This window comes from Amblyomma maculatum, chromosome 1 (assembly GCF_055883805.1).
Source record: "Amblyomma maculatum isolate TAMU_Amacu chromosome 1, ASM5588380v1, whole genome shotgun sequence".
In the NCBI taxonomy this organism is placed as follows: domain Eukaryota; kingdom Metazoa; phylum Arthropoda; class Arachnida; order Ixodida; family Ixodidae; genus Amblyomma; species Amblyomma maculatum.
In genome coordinates, this window is record NC_139344.1 from 110,865,538 (window position 1) to 110,879,907 (window position 14,370).

The window sequence follows — 14,370 nt, forward strand, 5'->3', positions numbered from 1 at the left end:
CGAGCTAAAGTAGAAGTAGTACTGATTCGAACAGTAGTGGTACTTGTATACATCGTTGAAATATTTGCGATTTCAAATGTTTGCGATTTCAAATGAAGGGGCAAAAATAACCTTTTACAGTTTCAGAGAAATAGGTAGAAATACTGCTTTGCATAATGGGCAACAAATATTTCGATGGATCCATGTTAGATGACCGGAAGACTTCGTAGAATGACGAACCATCTTCAACATCTCTAAAATAAGTTTCTTTTCTTTTTTTTTTTTTCGTGGCACTCTCTATTTTTCAAGCTCGTAAGTCGGAGTTCTCTCCGTGCGAAAATAAAAAGAAGTAGGAATACAAAACGTAAATGTAGCGACTAGGTATACATCAGCATGTGTAAGAGGAAATTCACTCTTGTTTCGTTAATTTGAATGAAGTGCATGTTTTTCGTACGCTTCATTAAGATCGAGATATTGCCACATGTACAGGGTGTTTCAGCGAAACCTTTAAAAATTCCTGAAAATTATTGGGCTCAAAATAGATAAAAATATTTCCGGGAACAAACTCTCTGCCACAGCGGGCACAGTGTGCAGCAAGTCTCTTATACTTATCTATTTAAAAAACAGAAACCACTAATGAAGTCCTTAATTATGATAGTTTGGTGGTTAGTCGCAATGGGGAGTTTGATGCATGAACAAGACTATGCCCTATTAGCTTTTGAAACGAATAAAATCTCATTTTCTAGAGCCCTGCAGAGCGGAGAGCTTTTTTCCGCACGCAACCGAAACTGAGCGCACAAGAAGCACCGGAAGTATGGCGCAAGCGCAACGTCCGCTGGTGACGTGTGGCAACGAATACAGCGCCCAATTCGAAACGCGTGTGTTGATTTTCCTAGTAAGGGAGCTTCGGCAATCAGCTTAGACTGCGGTTAGCGTTATCGTCTGCTTCGTCGCTCGACGTTACAAAAAGGATAGTCATCGTCAACTACGGGAACGTCGATTTTGAGAGCCCTGATGAGCGCAGCTGCAGCTTTGTTTTTCTTCGCATGCTCCACTTCAGCTTGTGGCTGCCCGGCGGGCATGATTTGAGTCGCCATCATGCGTTCATTTACGCACTATGTTCAGCTTCTATTTTCCGATAATCGCTGCATGTCAGAAACCGCGTCCGAAAAGAAGAGCTTTGTCTGCATGGCAAGAAGGGCTTGCGCGGTAGTGGCTGTATTATCAGGCACTTCTTCTGGAGGTTGTGTTAACATGTGTTACCTCCAGTTTTTCAAAAAAGCACAGGTGTTTGCATTTGAGGTGCTCGGTAGACAAGGCCATTGTCGTGTCAATGTTCCAAATGTTTGAAAAAGTCAGCCCGCATCGTGTGAATTTTGAGAATAGCCGTGCCAGCGCAACTCCAATACTCCACTGATGAGAAGGTGGATATTGTGGTTGCGTATGTCCGCGCGCAAATGGACCCGTCACGGAGGTGGCATCCAGATTGTATGCTTCCCTGACATCATGGTCGTCGTGTGCCAATTCATCCCCCTTTAACGCGGATATTTAATAGATTTAAGACTGCAGTAAGAGTCCGCATTTACAAAACAAAAAGACCAGAGAGTGCAATGATGCTTTTTGACATGTCCTCGAACACGTTTCTGCTATGTCGGAATCAAGCGTTAGGGAAATTTCCAAAGCGTACGGAGCCAACCCGGCTTCAGTTGAAGGTCACTTTCCAAACACAACTACCATACACATCATATGTGTCTTCACCAGGGACTGACATCGAATGATTTTCTTGAACGGCTGGATTTTTGCAATCGTTGGCTAATTAAATACGGTCAAGACCTGGAATTTCAGCGCGCAGTACACTGGACAGACAAGATTATTTCTTCAGGGACTTGAATGTCAACTTGCGCGGTGCCCAGTATTGATGTGACAAAAACCCACATTGGCTAAGTCAGCCCATTTACCAAGTAAAATGGTCAGCAAATGTTTAGCGTCACATTCACGACGGCTTTATTTCCCGTCCATACTTCATCGTCGGAAGCATTCTTGGTAAAAGTACGCAGACTTTTCTCACAGTTATACCACTAGGCGTGCTAAAAAAAAAAAAAAAAATATCACTTCAGTATTGCGGAGATCCCCCGCATTTTTCCCTACAGCCCTGCAATTCCTAGACCGCATCTTTCTTAACCAATAGTTTGGGCGTGGGGAAACAACAGTTGGCCCTCCTAGTTCGCCCGATGTGCCACCACTGGATACCTTCCTTTGGGGGTACGTTAAGAACGAAGTTTTCAAGACGGATCCAGCGAAATTTGAATACCTGAAGCAGCCTGTCAAGATGCCAGTTGCAAACACTCCCGCAGATATGCTCATTTCTGCTGTGAACTTTATTGAAGACTGCCTTATTCTCTGCATCGCAATGGTCAGCAAGCAGTTTGAACACGTAATGTGAAAATGTCTTTTCATCCCAAGTAGTATAGTTCTTTCATGGAGTATTCAAGTGCGGCTGCAAGCAACTGAGTCATTAAAATATAGGAATTGGGTTCATTCCTGATTAATATACAAACAGAAAGTACAGAACATCTGCTGTCGAGAGTCAAGTACTATAAGTACTTAAAGCAAGAGACGTGTGTAATCCAGCACACGGCAACCGTATCGATCCAGCCAGTGCGAAGAAACATAATGCGGTATTTCCAACGTTTTCATTAAAATCGTTTACGAACTAGGTATCCATACTCGTTAATTATAGCTGCTAAGCCGCTACCGCATAAGTGAAATAGACGCTTGACAAGAATAATGCAAGGCATGTAAATATACCGACACAGTTTAACTTTAAACAGCATTCTGCACGCTGTCAGAGAAGTGTGGTGTTATTCATTTAAACAAAGCTAGTAACGGAAATAAAAAGACAAAAAACTTCTAGAAGTGACCGGAAAGGCAGAGCGCCAGGCAAGCACTGATCGGCGTTCCCAAAAGCCTCTACCACATAGATGACAATGACTATCAGTTTTCTTACTCCGAGCAACTAAGCAGGCGATAACGCCGGTCGTGGTCTAAGCTAAGCGCCGAGGCTGCCTAGCCAGGGAGATTCTCAACCATGTTTCGAATTGGGCGCTTAATTTATTATGAAACATCACGAGCGGACGTTGCACATGCGTCATACTTCTGGCGCTTCTCACGCGCTCAGTTTCGGTTCCGTGCGTAAAAAAGCATCTGATTTCCTCGCGCTGCGGAGCTCTAGAAGACTAGTTTTTCTTCGTTTCAAAAACTGATATGGCATGCTTTCGTTCACGGCAACAAACTCCCCATTGTGCCATTGTGACTAACCACACAAATGTGATAATTACAAGATTAATTTGTGGTATATTGTTAATTACGTGAACATTTAGAGAAATTTTGCGGTAAAGTATGTCCGCTGGGACAAATACTTTTCTTCTTTTTGAACGCAATTGTTTCAAAAATTTTTGAAAGTGTTCACTGAAACACCCAATATTTTCTCTGAGACTTCGCAAACGTCATGCACCAGGTTCACGCAATGTGAAAATTGTTTATTTTTGCTGCCGGACGAGGGATACTGGATCCAGAAAGAGGCAGAAGGTCAATGTTTACTGAGAGAAATAACTCTGTGCAGTTCTTCGCAGGGTCTCTTAACAGAGATGGTACTTAAGTGCACTCACGCGTTCAACAGGCCGCCTAAAATTTGTAGCTAGTCGAGCTGTTTGGCAGAGCAAAGTTGGAACTAAGTATAGCGCAGGAAAGAGCTGGAGCGAAGAAAAACTGCACACACGGCGCTGTCACTTCCACCAGTTCCTCCGGCAGGATTTTCGGCTCTACTCATAGAGAGAAGCAGAAACCATGCAAGACAAAACAAAATATAGAAAGGCCTGCAAGCGTCCACTTCCAACGTTTTATTTAGCTTATGCCACGGGAAGAATGAGTACAAAAAAAAAAAAAAAACGTGATTAACAGACATTCAGGCGGCCACGTACTTAGCGTCATCCTCTTACCCTACGGAGAAAAGGCAGCTGTTCCATTTAAACTACAACTGACGTAATCTCGCCAATGTTTTAACGCTGCTCGCTAGTCCTGCTTGCTTCCATAGCCTCTCGTGAAAGTGAATGAAGGCCAAGCGTGCATGCGTTGCGGATTGTCTCGTAGAGAAAGTGGTTTTAAATCAGGGCACCACGTGTGTGGTTACCATTTGCCTCGAATACACCCTGTTCTAGAGTCTACTCCAGCCAACTAGTTGTAGTTGCCCTTGAGCTGAATACTTTGCCGACGCACAAATAAAAGTTACTGACTACTTAGTTGCAGCCTGAAAACTGTCGCCGTAAAGAAAAAGAAACCTCCAATGCCAGTCGCCCAGTAAAATAAACTCTGAAATTTATAAGGTTCTCGTTCTGGTTTCTGGGATTTAACGTCCCAAAGAGACTCTGGCTATGAGAGACGCCATAGTGGAACGCTCCGGAAGTTTTGACCACCTGGGGTTTTTTGACGTGCACTGAACAGCACACGGGCGCCTTGCTTTTGCCCTCCATCGAAAAGCTGCTGCCGTGGCCGGGATTCGATCCCGCATCCTTGGGAACAGTAGTCAAACGCCGTAACCACTGCGCCACCCCGGCAGGGAAATTTGTGAGGGGTTTCTGATTCAGAACACGCAATTAAGTTTTCCTTCACAGATTAGGATCGCGTTAAAATATTATCCGTACTCTATTGGTAAAAAAAAAAAAGCGTTATACTTCTTCTGTTGTCGCCACAGCGAGGCAATAAAGTTTTCTTTTTTTTTTTTTTTTGTTTTTGCTAGTCGGTGGTCGTAATTAAAAAGGGGCACTTTACCGCAGAGCACGTCGAGGGTGCAGTGTGTCATCATGGGAAAAAGGTCGACGAAGTCCTTGTGTCTCGATTCTCTTATCTTCTGTACCAGAATCCTGGCCTGCTCGTTGAATATGGCTATGCAGCTGTCAAGGACGCGAAAATGGAAAGCCGGTGTCAATAGCTTCCGCCGGGAGCGCCATTTGGTCCCTGTGCTGAGAAAGGGGCGCGTGCCATCACTTTGTGAATTATGGTTTCAATACAATGAGCAGGCAGATAAGCAATTCCACTAACTATCTTCCCCAAGGAAATCAAACAGCTCGCTAAAGAGCCGAACAAGAGTAGAATGCATTTTGCTGCGCTTACTGTATGCCGTATAGAAGAGACAGCACATTAGGTATCTGAAAAGCCGCAGTGTTTAAACATTAAGTCAGTTGGGTACATTACTCATTTTTGTTTTAGAATTATAATGATAGAATTGTCTTTGTAAACAAACCATAAGAAAACCACATGTCTGGCAGGCAAGGTTACATTACGTGCGTCATGTGCACGACTTTAAGGACGCGGCAGGCTAATAATGTTCGTAACCTGCTGGGCTTGCTGTGGCAATGGCTTTGTGTCCTCAAGCTAAGCGGAAACCTAGTTACAACTGCTCATACAAAATGCCGATCTCCGGTTAGAGAGCAGTGCGAGCTCGAAACAAAACAATAGAAAATTATTGTCACATTTCTTAAGGCCGGCTTCTTTCGGAATGTAACGAGTTGCTTGCCTGCCACCGCTTTCTTGCTAAATGTAGTTGGGCTTTTTTTCAGTTCACGTAATATTTTGCTGACAGCGTTTGTGACCAATTCGTATATATATGATACCTGTGAGATGACCTAGAATAGCTCTAACGGTATTCTGAAATGTGGCTAAACTGTTCGTTTGACGACGCTCATCCTCCTCTGAGCTCGAAAGCGGGCGTCAATTCCTCCAAGAGGAAGTTAAGAAGCAATATGCATGACAAGAGTTGGTTTCTAAACCATACCGCGCTGTGGCTTTCCTTTGCCCAGTTATGCTCGACGAAAGTATTGTTTCGCATGAGTCCTAAAAATATTTGACAGGTTCCATGTAGCTCTGCACATCCCGCTGACCACGTGGATCTTGAAGGGGTATCGCGGGGCGCAGAGTGTCACCGCGTGCAGGTAAAGGCCTTTGACATCCCCTTAAAAACTAAAGAAAAGGTGACAGAAGGCCTGTCCTAGCATCTGCCGCTGGCTTAAGCCAATCATGGTAAATGAACAGTGATTAAAAATGAAAGCCCTTAAACAAATTTAAATAAATGTCAGTTAAAGACTAAAAGGAGGCATGCTACGCCTGGAACGACGGAAAGACACAGCGAGAGCTGAAGAGCACGCAGAGGAAGTTGCAGCATGCGAGAAATGAAGAGAAAAGAAGGTAGGCGCCATGGATGGAAGAAGGAAAAAAAAACGATAAAGTATTCACCCATGATTCATAGAGGATATGTTTTAATTGAAGGTTCTAAAATGAAATAGATTATAACCCCGTGAAAAAAAGTTACAAAAAAAGGGCAGGAAAAGAGAGGGAATACTTAGAGGTTTTTCCCTCCTATGATTTTCCATCGTAGCTGAAAGAGATAACAGTGAGGCGTTGAGATAGAGCTTCGCCTTCGCATGTCGTGTTCGGCTTGCTGTGAAGCTCATTAGCGGATTTCCCTAGACGCAGAGATTCTTGGTTCGCTCGCCCGTCTCGCGTTGAAATATCTTAATGTATGAAGCCATGTTGGTATGATTACGGCTCAAGGCTATACACACAGCGTGTTTCCTGCTAGCATATCATGATTGCTACCGCTGCAGAAGGCCCTAAACCACCATGCTTATTGCCGACCAACAGACACAATTTTGAATCACCATGACATATTGGAAGTTATGTTGCCGAGGTGGGATTATCATGCAGTAGACAAGTGCAGCAAAGTGAAGGAAGAGGAGCAGAAAAGTTTCGTCGCAAGTGGAGAAACTAAACATGGAATATGTAGTACCATTGCCCTGAAATGGAATCTTTTTTTTATTTTCGTAGACTGGAATCGCCGAGAGAAAGGCGGAGTAGAAGACGCTGTGGCCGCTGTGGCTAGCGGCAGCTAATGGTGACCGCAGCGGCCGCCTTTTTGTAGAGCGTTCACCTTGAACTCGAGAAGTATCGGTTTCGACCCCCTCCACTGACATGTACCAAGTGGTTTTGCAATGGCTGTATAGTTTCCCTCGGCAGGTGCTCGGTTGCCCTAGTGGCAGACCTCGGGAAAAAGGACTTGGACCAAACTGTTTCGCTGAATGGCCGGTATTCCCTACACTGTCAAAGAAAACTTAAATCCGTCTCCTGCGATAAAGCCCTTCTAAGCCCTCTTTTCTTTTTTTTTCTCCGTGAATATTACGACCTCTCCAAATTCGATTCGATGGTGTGAGAGTGGCATCTTCTATTCTGTCGTAGAACAAACGCAAATGAACTTTGAACTCTGGAAACTGCGTCAAACATCTTGACCTGAATAACGAATCACCGTTGCAGACTGATAATGTTTTTAACTCGATCGTTCTTCTCCGAAAGGTCGACGCGGAGTTTGTGGAATCTCTTACGAGCATACATCCTTGAGGAAGCCGGGCACCTGCGCGGGACACGGTTGCCATTTTTACAAGGTAGTGTCAGATGGCATGTTTCAAACCAGCAGCTTCTGGCAGCCAAGGCTAGCGCAAAAGTCATGCAAAATTAAAGCACTTTAACTGTATATAACAATGCGAGCTTTCGGCAGAGTGCAGGGAGCCTCTTAATCTCTAATTGAATTGAAGGGTTATTGCTCCTAGTTGCAGTTTTCACTTGTTTCAGTTCCTGTGAAAAAAAAAAAAAAATGCTCATTTTCGACGCTTTGCATTCTATTCTGCAAACTCTGGACCTTCCCATGACGGCATTTGCGCGGCTCCACGGCGCTAGTCGTAAACGGGCAACTGGGCACTCACATCACCTTTCTTGTCGTGGACGATGTGTATAGCCTGGCGCCCAACCCTATCTCGAAAGCAAAAACAATCATTAGGAATAATGGTGTTGTAAAAAAGAAAGAAAAGTTTACGTTTTTCTTGTTTTTGTTTTATGAGCTCAGCACGAAGTACGTATATCGCGTGCAGCGGCGTAAGTTGGCCGGGGCGTTCACGGAAAAGGGTTACACTCGCTGAATGTGTTTGCTATCTACGCTCAATACCAGGCTCAGGGCCCCTTCGAGGGCAATGACCAACACCTTTCCAGATAGTTGGTGCTCTACCTGTGTAGCTGTGCGCCGCTTCGAAAGTCGAAGTTGGTTTACCTACAGACTTCCCTATAGATGAGATTGCTTGTCGTACACAAGGGACGGTAAGTTGGAAAAGTGCTCGAAGTTTCTGATTGCATTCGTCAACACTACACAAAGAAACTCAGTGAGTGGTAAGATATACAACCGGCCAACGTGATTTTTTTTTCATTTGGCCACGATGAGCTTTATATATGTACTTCCCATGACTTACGCTCTTGAGCTGCTATATGCTAAAGCAGGCACTTCATAGTTGCATTTTTTGGCTACCTTCTCAACCAAAATGCAGTGATTTGTTTGAGCAATATTTAATGAATTCCGACATTAGACTCTGTTTAGGATCCTACACCAGAATACGTAAGGCAACATCTCAATAACAAATTCCAACTGATGGGAGAGGAACACACATGAATGAGATATATAAAAGCCGTATAATTTGGAGCAAACTAAGTAAACTTCTGAAGTCCCGACATCCATGGCTTCGTAGGCTCAGCGCACCGGCTACTCCCGTCACATGCGAATGCAACTAGTAGAACCTGCGCCGAAAGCTCTAAAGGCCGGAATACATGCGGCGGCTTTTTGCACGATTTTCGCGCGTCGAAAACTGCCGCGCCGACGCGACGCCCAGCTCGAGATACATGGAACGACGAAACGGCGCGAGCGCCGCCGCGGATCACTCGATCCGAAAGCAAATATATCAGCGAACGGAAATAACTGCCGAGCGAAGTACGTGAGTGAAGTGATGCTGTCCTTTGTGTTAAAATCTCGGAAGGGCTTGTTTAAAATGCTCCTGTGCTAAAACTAGAAAGCGTACATAGGTCGCACAAGGATTTGGCTCGCTCGAATGACTGAAGGTATACCTCGGAATACCCGCTCGGATACCAGCGGCACATGTTTTTTTTTTTTACAAATTTCGCTTCAGGGAGAAAACAAATACAATACGATCCGAGAGTAGGTCATATACTCACAAAAAAGCGACATTCTGTGCTTAATTAGCGTTTATTTTTAAGATAATCACATTTATGCGACCAAACTGCCGCACACCTCGTCGGCCATGGCGGCCATGTTGACGGCGGCCGCTCAAACCGGAATTGCCAGCTTTCCGCGCTCCTATTGGCTCGCGTCCGCAGTAGCTTCCGGTTCGAGACGACGCCGCGCCGCCCGCGGGTCAAATATCTGGCAGGGCCAGATCGGCGACGGCGCGCGTTTTTTTCGACGCCGGCAGTCGTGTGCGCGCCGTCGGGCGTACAATGCCGGCTTGACGCGGCAAAATTGCTCCATGTATTCTGGCCTTAAAAGGAAGAGCAAGCAAAGAATGGGTACGAGGCTAGGCCGTAACGATCGTGACAACCCAGAAATGTACGAAAGACCGGAGCTTTCTAGCGTTGCCGTACGGAAGACAAACTAGGCGTGTCGTCTGTGCGTCAAGCGCTTGTCGACGATGATTGGTTGGTAAAGAGCACTGGTACTAGTAATTTAAATTGTCCTGCCCAAGAATGGGTCAAAGGTCCATTTTCCAGCCATTTTGTTGCCAGCAATTTTATCTTGGATAATCTGGACAACAGGCCAGGAGGAAGATTCTACCCATTGTTCGCTAACCATGGCAGCATGCGAGACGTGGAGGTCATCCGAAAGGTTCGAGGCAGCGACTACAAGATGACAACGTTACGGATTAGTCCAGGCTCGAAGAGGGAACGGAAGATACTAGTAAGGAACAAGCCCATCAAAGAGTTACCGGTAAGCGGGAAAATATAGTAATTTAGGATCTCGCGGAAGAACACATATTTGGTCTTGTGGATCGACGCAGACTCGATGTAATAATAATAATAATAATAATAATAATAATAATAATAATAATAATAATAATAATAATAATAATAATAATAATAATAATAATTGGTTCACAGGAAGGGAAAGGCGCAGTATCTGTCACACTTGCTTCTGTGGACACCATGACCCACGTCGAAAGGAAAGGGAGGAAGGTGGGAGTGAAAGTAGAAAGAGAGAAAGAGGAGCCGTAGTGGAGGGCTACGGAGTAATTTCTACCACCTGGGGATCTTTAACGTGCGCTGACATCGCACAACACACGAACGCCTCTTCGTTTCGCCTCCATCGAAACGCGGCCGCCGGCGATCGGGATCGAAACCGAAAACTGCGGCACAGTAGTCGGGCATCCTAACCGCTGCACCACAGCGGCGGGGCATCGGTGTATAACGCAGATTTGGTATTGGGTATCCTTACGATACCCTCATCTTCGCTATTATTTTCTCTTCTACTGCACTGCAGTACCTGGGTGAGGGGAGGGGGGGGGGGCGGTCACAACGATGCAAGGTGGTGACTCCTACATTGCGGCCTCAGTGGAAATAAATTAGCAGTGATGATCTTATAGGTGCGCAACCCGGCTATTTGCTTTCAGTAAATATATTTTGAGCGTCTTCAGTTTATATCACACTCTCATTTTCAGGCGTATTGCTAATGTTTCCAAGCAAAAGTACGACAGCTAAACAATGTGTAACCTGCGCTGTACCATTCACGCCATAGATAGCCCTGCTGTGTTAGACATGTTATTAGCAATCCATTTTTAGTTTCGTTCTGAACGTTCATTTACTCTACGCGTAAAAAATACGGCAAGTTCTATAATACTAGATACAATTAGTTTGCCCTAGAGTTTCGCGTCGTCTTTGTCCGCAGTGTTCCTGCATCGGTGGACAGGTAGTAAAGTGAAGCAAGGATGAAATCCCCCTCTCCCAATTTAAGAAAGAGAGGGACAAATTGGTTATGGTTTAGCTCTGGCTAAACCGGATTGAATTGCGTTAGCAATACCTCCATGGCTGCGCTTATAGTTCAACATGTAGTGAGTGTACCTCATGGTGTAGCTTGAGATGTTTAGCTATGAGTGAATGCGTGGAACACAAATGAACAACTAGTCTTCTTTGAGTTTATATGTGGGCTGGCAGGAGCTGCCAACTTGGGTCTCTCGTTTCACGTGGGGCGGTTAGGTCAGAATCAGCCTGCCAGGAACGTGGAATTCACGTTACCCCTTTAGGCCACTGAGGCACGTTCATACGGCTTGGTTAAAACCATATTCGGCTCTGCGGCGGCTCAAAGTCAAGCGTGGCCCTTCCCGGGACTACGCAAAGGGCTGAAACCTGGCGCAGTACTGCTAACGCAATAAAATAACAGGAGAAGGGTAGACTAATAGGGGTGCGCTTGCACCTCGGCTGTGTTAGACGGTCGGTTCAAAACCTACGTCGAGGAAACATGGATACAAGCGCCCTCGGATCAGTACGTAGAAGATGCCCCGCAAGACCCACTGCACCCTTTTGGGAGCAAACCTAGTTTCGAGCACGTCAGCCTATATGCAGGTGGTTCGTGTTACAGTGTTCAAGCGGGAGTTCAAGTTCGTGCGCAGTAATTAATCAGCATGCCTATATGTAAGTACAGGCTAACGTTCACTGACGTAAGTGACCTTTCGAAAGAAGCTTGCTTCAAAGTATCACTGAAGTCGTGGGCAAGCATGCACTAAGTTTCGTGTGCCTGAGTTGGCGAAAAATAAAAAAGAACTTATCTGTGAAAAATTATATGCGGTCAGGCAACATCCTACGCTTAAATATTCGCCTTGCATACTCGTAACCTCTTGTCAGTAGTTTTCTGTTTGCTTCAAAATATTTCCTGCGCTTATGGTTCTAAATTGCAAAAGCCAAATCAGATGGATTCGAAAACGTCCTAACAATATCAAGTGCTGGCTTTGATATCGGTATTCCACAGCAGAAAAGTGGAAATCTGCGCCAGTTGGTAGATTATAAAGAGGGGAACCAGTCAAAATGGGCAAGGACAAGAGGAGAGACGTACAGAACGATGACGTCATGGTGTGTGTCTCTCCCCTTGCCCTTGCTCTATTTGACTGGTTCCCTTTCTACACGGCACGTTAATGATGTGCTGAGCGCGTGCACTGCCCCAATTATCTGTGCGGAAATAGAATAAAAGGGATACCAATACCTTAGTTTTATCTGCAGCTGCCAACTCGACGCGCCGCATAGCTTGAGCGGCACTTGAATGCACTGCCATTCGACACGCACTAAAACACGAACTGTTACAGTCGTGCCTCGTTAATATGGACACTTTGGTTTCTGCGCAAAACTGTCTATAAAGCGAGATGTACGTAAAAACGAATCGAATTTTTTTTCTAAAAAAAACGCAAAGGATAATGTCTGCTTTAGAGCATAATGTAGGCTAGCGTAGTTGCCATTAGGAGCTACAAGAACATTACCCGAGTCACTGTTATCCTTCAAATTCGATGAAGTTGAATGTATTGTGATGCAGCTGCATATTGTTCCCGATGGCGTTTCATTAATAAATTAGTTGACTTCTACGTTTCATCTGAGTCCCACGAACCCCTGCTACGTATCAGCATTCAGTCGGCTGAAAGTTGCTGAATCCAACTTTCAACACGGCGCAAGCTGCTGTCAGAGTTTTGTTCAAGTGAATTCATGAAAATACAAAAAATCGTAACGTGCATCGCTTGCTCAACTTCACAGTGTAAATAATGAAACCACAAGCGAAAAGGTCCACCAATCAGTCATTCGCACTACACATCATGTGGTGCCTGTCAACAAAATATAGGAGAGAAATTACCTTTGAAGCAGTGTAATGATTTGGTTTTTATGACTGTCCATATTAACGCGACAAAAATATATGGACACTAAAGGTATCTGTGAATTTTCTCTTTGTCCATTGTCCTCACAGCGAGTTTCCATATTAACAAGACGTAAATGCTTGGAAAAAGGTTGGTCCCCAGAAAACCTCTCCAAAATTCGAGTCATCCATATTACCGGGAGTCGTATTAACGAAGCACGACTGTATATGGACTTCGTATTTTAGCTTCCACTCCCCCATTAAAAGACACCGAGATATTTCAGAATTTTTTACTTCAAGTTTAATTTCTTAAGGTATACGAAATTATTACTGCCTGTTAATCGCTTGCCAACGCAGCTGCCACGTTGCAGAGTAGCGGCAATGACATTATGTAGTTTGGCAAATGGCCAAAGCTAGGCCAATCCAACGTAAAGCGACACGCAACGGGAAGAAGGAGGAGGATTTATTGGGATATATTAACGGGGATAAAACAAAAACACAAGTGAGGTGCTGTGTTTTGCTCCCAAAAAGAGGCCCAAAAAGCCCCGTATTGTCGTTATTGGCCTGATGCTATAGCATGATATAGCATCGCATTCGAGTATTACCTTCACGGTGGGCTATCCTATGGTCTTTGAAGAGAACCAGCACGTTATTTTGCTGTAAGAATATCAGACCAAGTAACACTTTTGTCCCGCCACTGTCCTGTTACCTTTGATTTCAAATCACAGGTGATGATAGTATGTTTGCTGCTCTGGTACAGTATTATGCCCAATGTCTGTTGCATATAGCTGTTTTGTTTTTGAAGCATGGACAGAAGCCATCAATAGCAATAGCTTCCCATTGGCGCTGGTTATTAGTGCACGTGTCATTGATTAAAATCGTTCACTAACATTGCATCCAGCGCAGCTATAGAAAGCTACGATATAACTAGGTAGGGGCGCTTGTTCTGCGTCGTACCGCTAACGAGCAACATGAAAAATACGACTTCAGATGGAGCACCTCGTCAATAGTCCTTCGCCGAGGACGGGGCCAAGGAAGTGATATTGCCCAGTCTTGGAGATGTTCACAGTGCTCGATAACAGGGGCTGCAAAAAGAGTATGTAAGCTTTTGCTATAAAATGTAAACAAGCAACATTGGCACAATAGAAGCATTTCAAATAAAAAGCAACAGAAGGGGGATGATGTATCTACGTCAAGTGGCTTGAACCGTATTAATAATAAGCTTCTGCTTAGTAGGTGCAGACAACATGTTTGGAACTAGCACCCTTTATGACCTATTTCATCCCATCGTAATACTGATCTCGGCATATCGCTCCCCCCCCCCTTTCCATTCCCCTTAAATTTAAAACCGCGGAAACGGCAGAAAAAAGGCAACAAAGCAATGTGTCGGGTATACATAAAAGTGCGTGTTTAAGGCATACCATACGTCTCAAGGTGATGCTCACTTGCAAAACCTATGAGTTTGCAACCTTCCTGTACGTATCTTCAAGACATTAGCTGATTGATAATTTCTTGACTGTGTATTTAAACGTTAGGGTAATGTTAGGAACATTATCACCACTGCTTCATTGCTTTTTTGGGGGGCAAAAATACGTAGAGAAAGATTAGTTCTTTGGTTATGCACT

General features: G+C 44.6%; 1 protein-coding gene across 1 annotated transcript in view; it reads right to left on the reverse strand.

Annotated features, from left to right (window-relative positions):
- The window catches only part of LOC146203499 (cytochrome P450 4V2-like), an 82,815-nt gene that overhangs the window by 51,636 nt on the left and 16,809 nt on the right, over positions 1-14,370 (reverse strand). Inside the window, exons 3-4 of the mRNA XM_084603052.1 lie at positions 13,745-13,830; positions 4,807-4,997 (exon numbers count right to left, since the gene is read on the reverse strand). Of these exons, the coding sequence (XP_084459178.1) occupies positions 4,807-4,997; positions 13,745-13,830 (277 nt within the window). The remainder of the gene's footprint in view (positions 1-4,806; positions 4,998-13,744; positions 13,831-14,370) is intronic.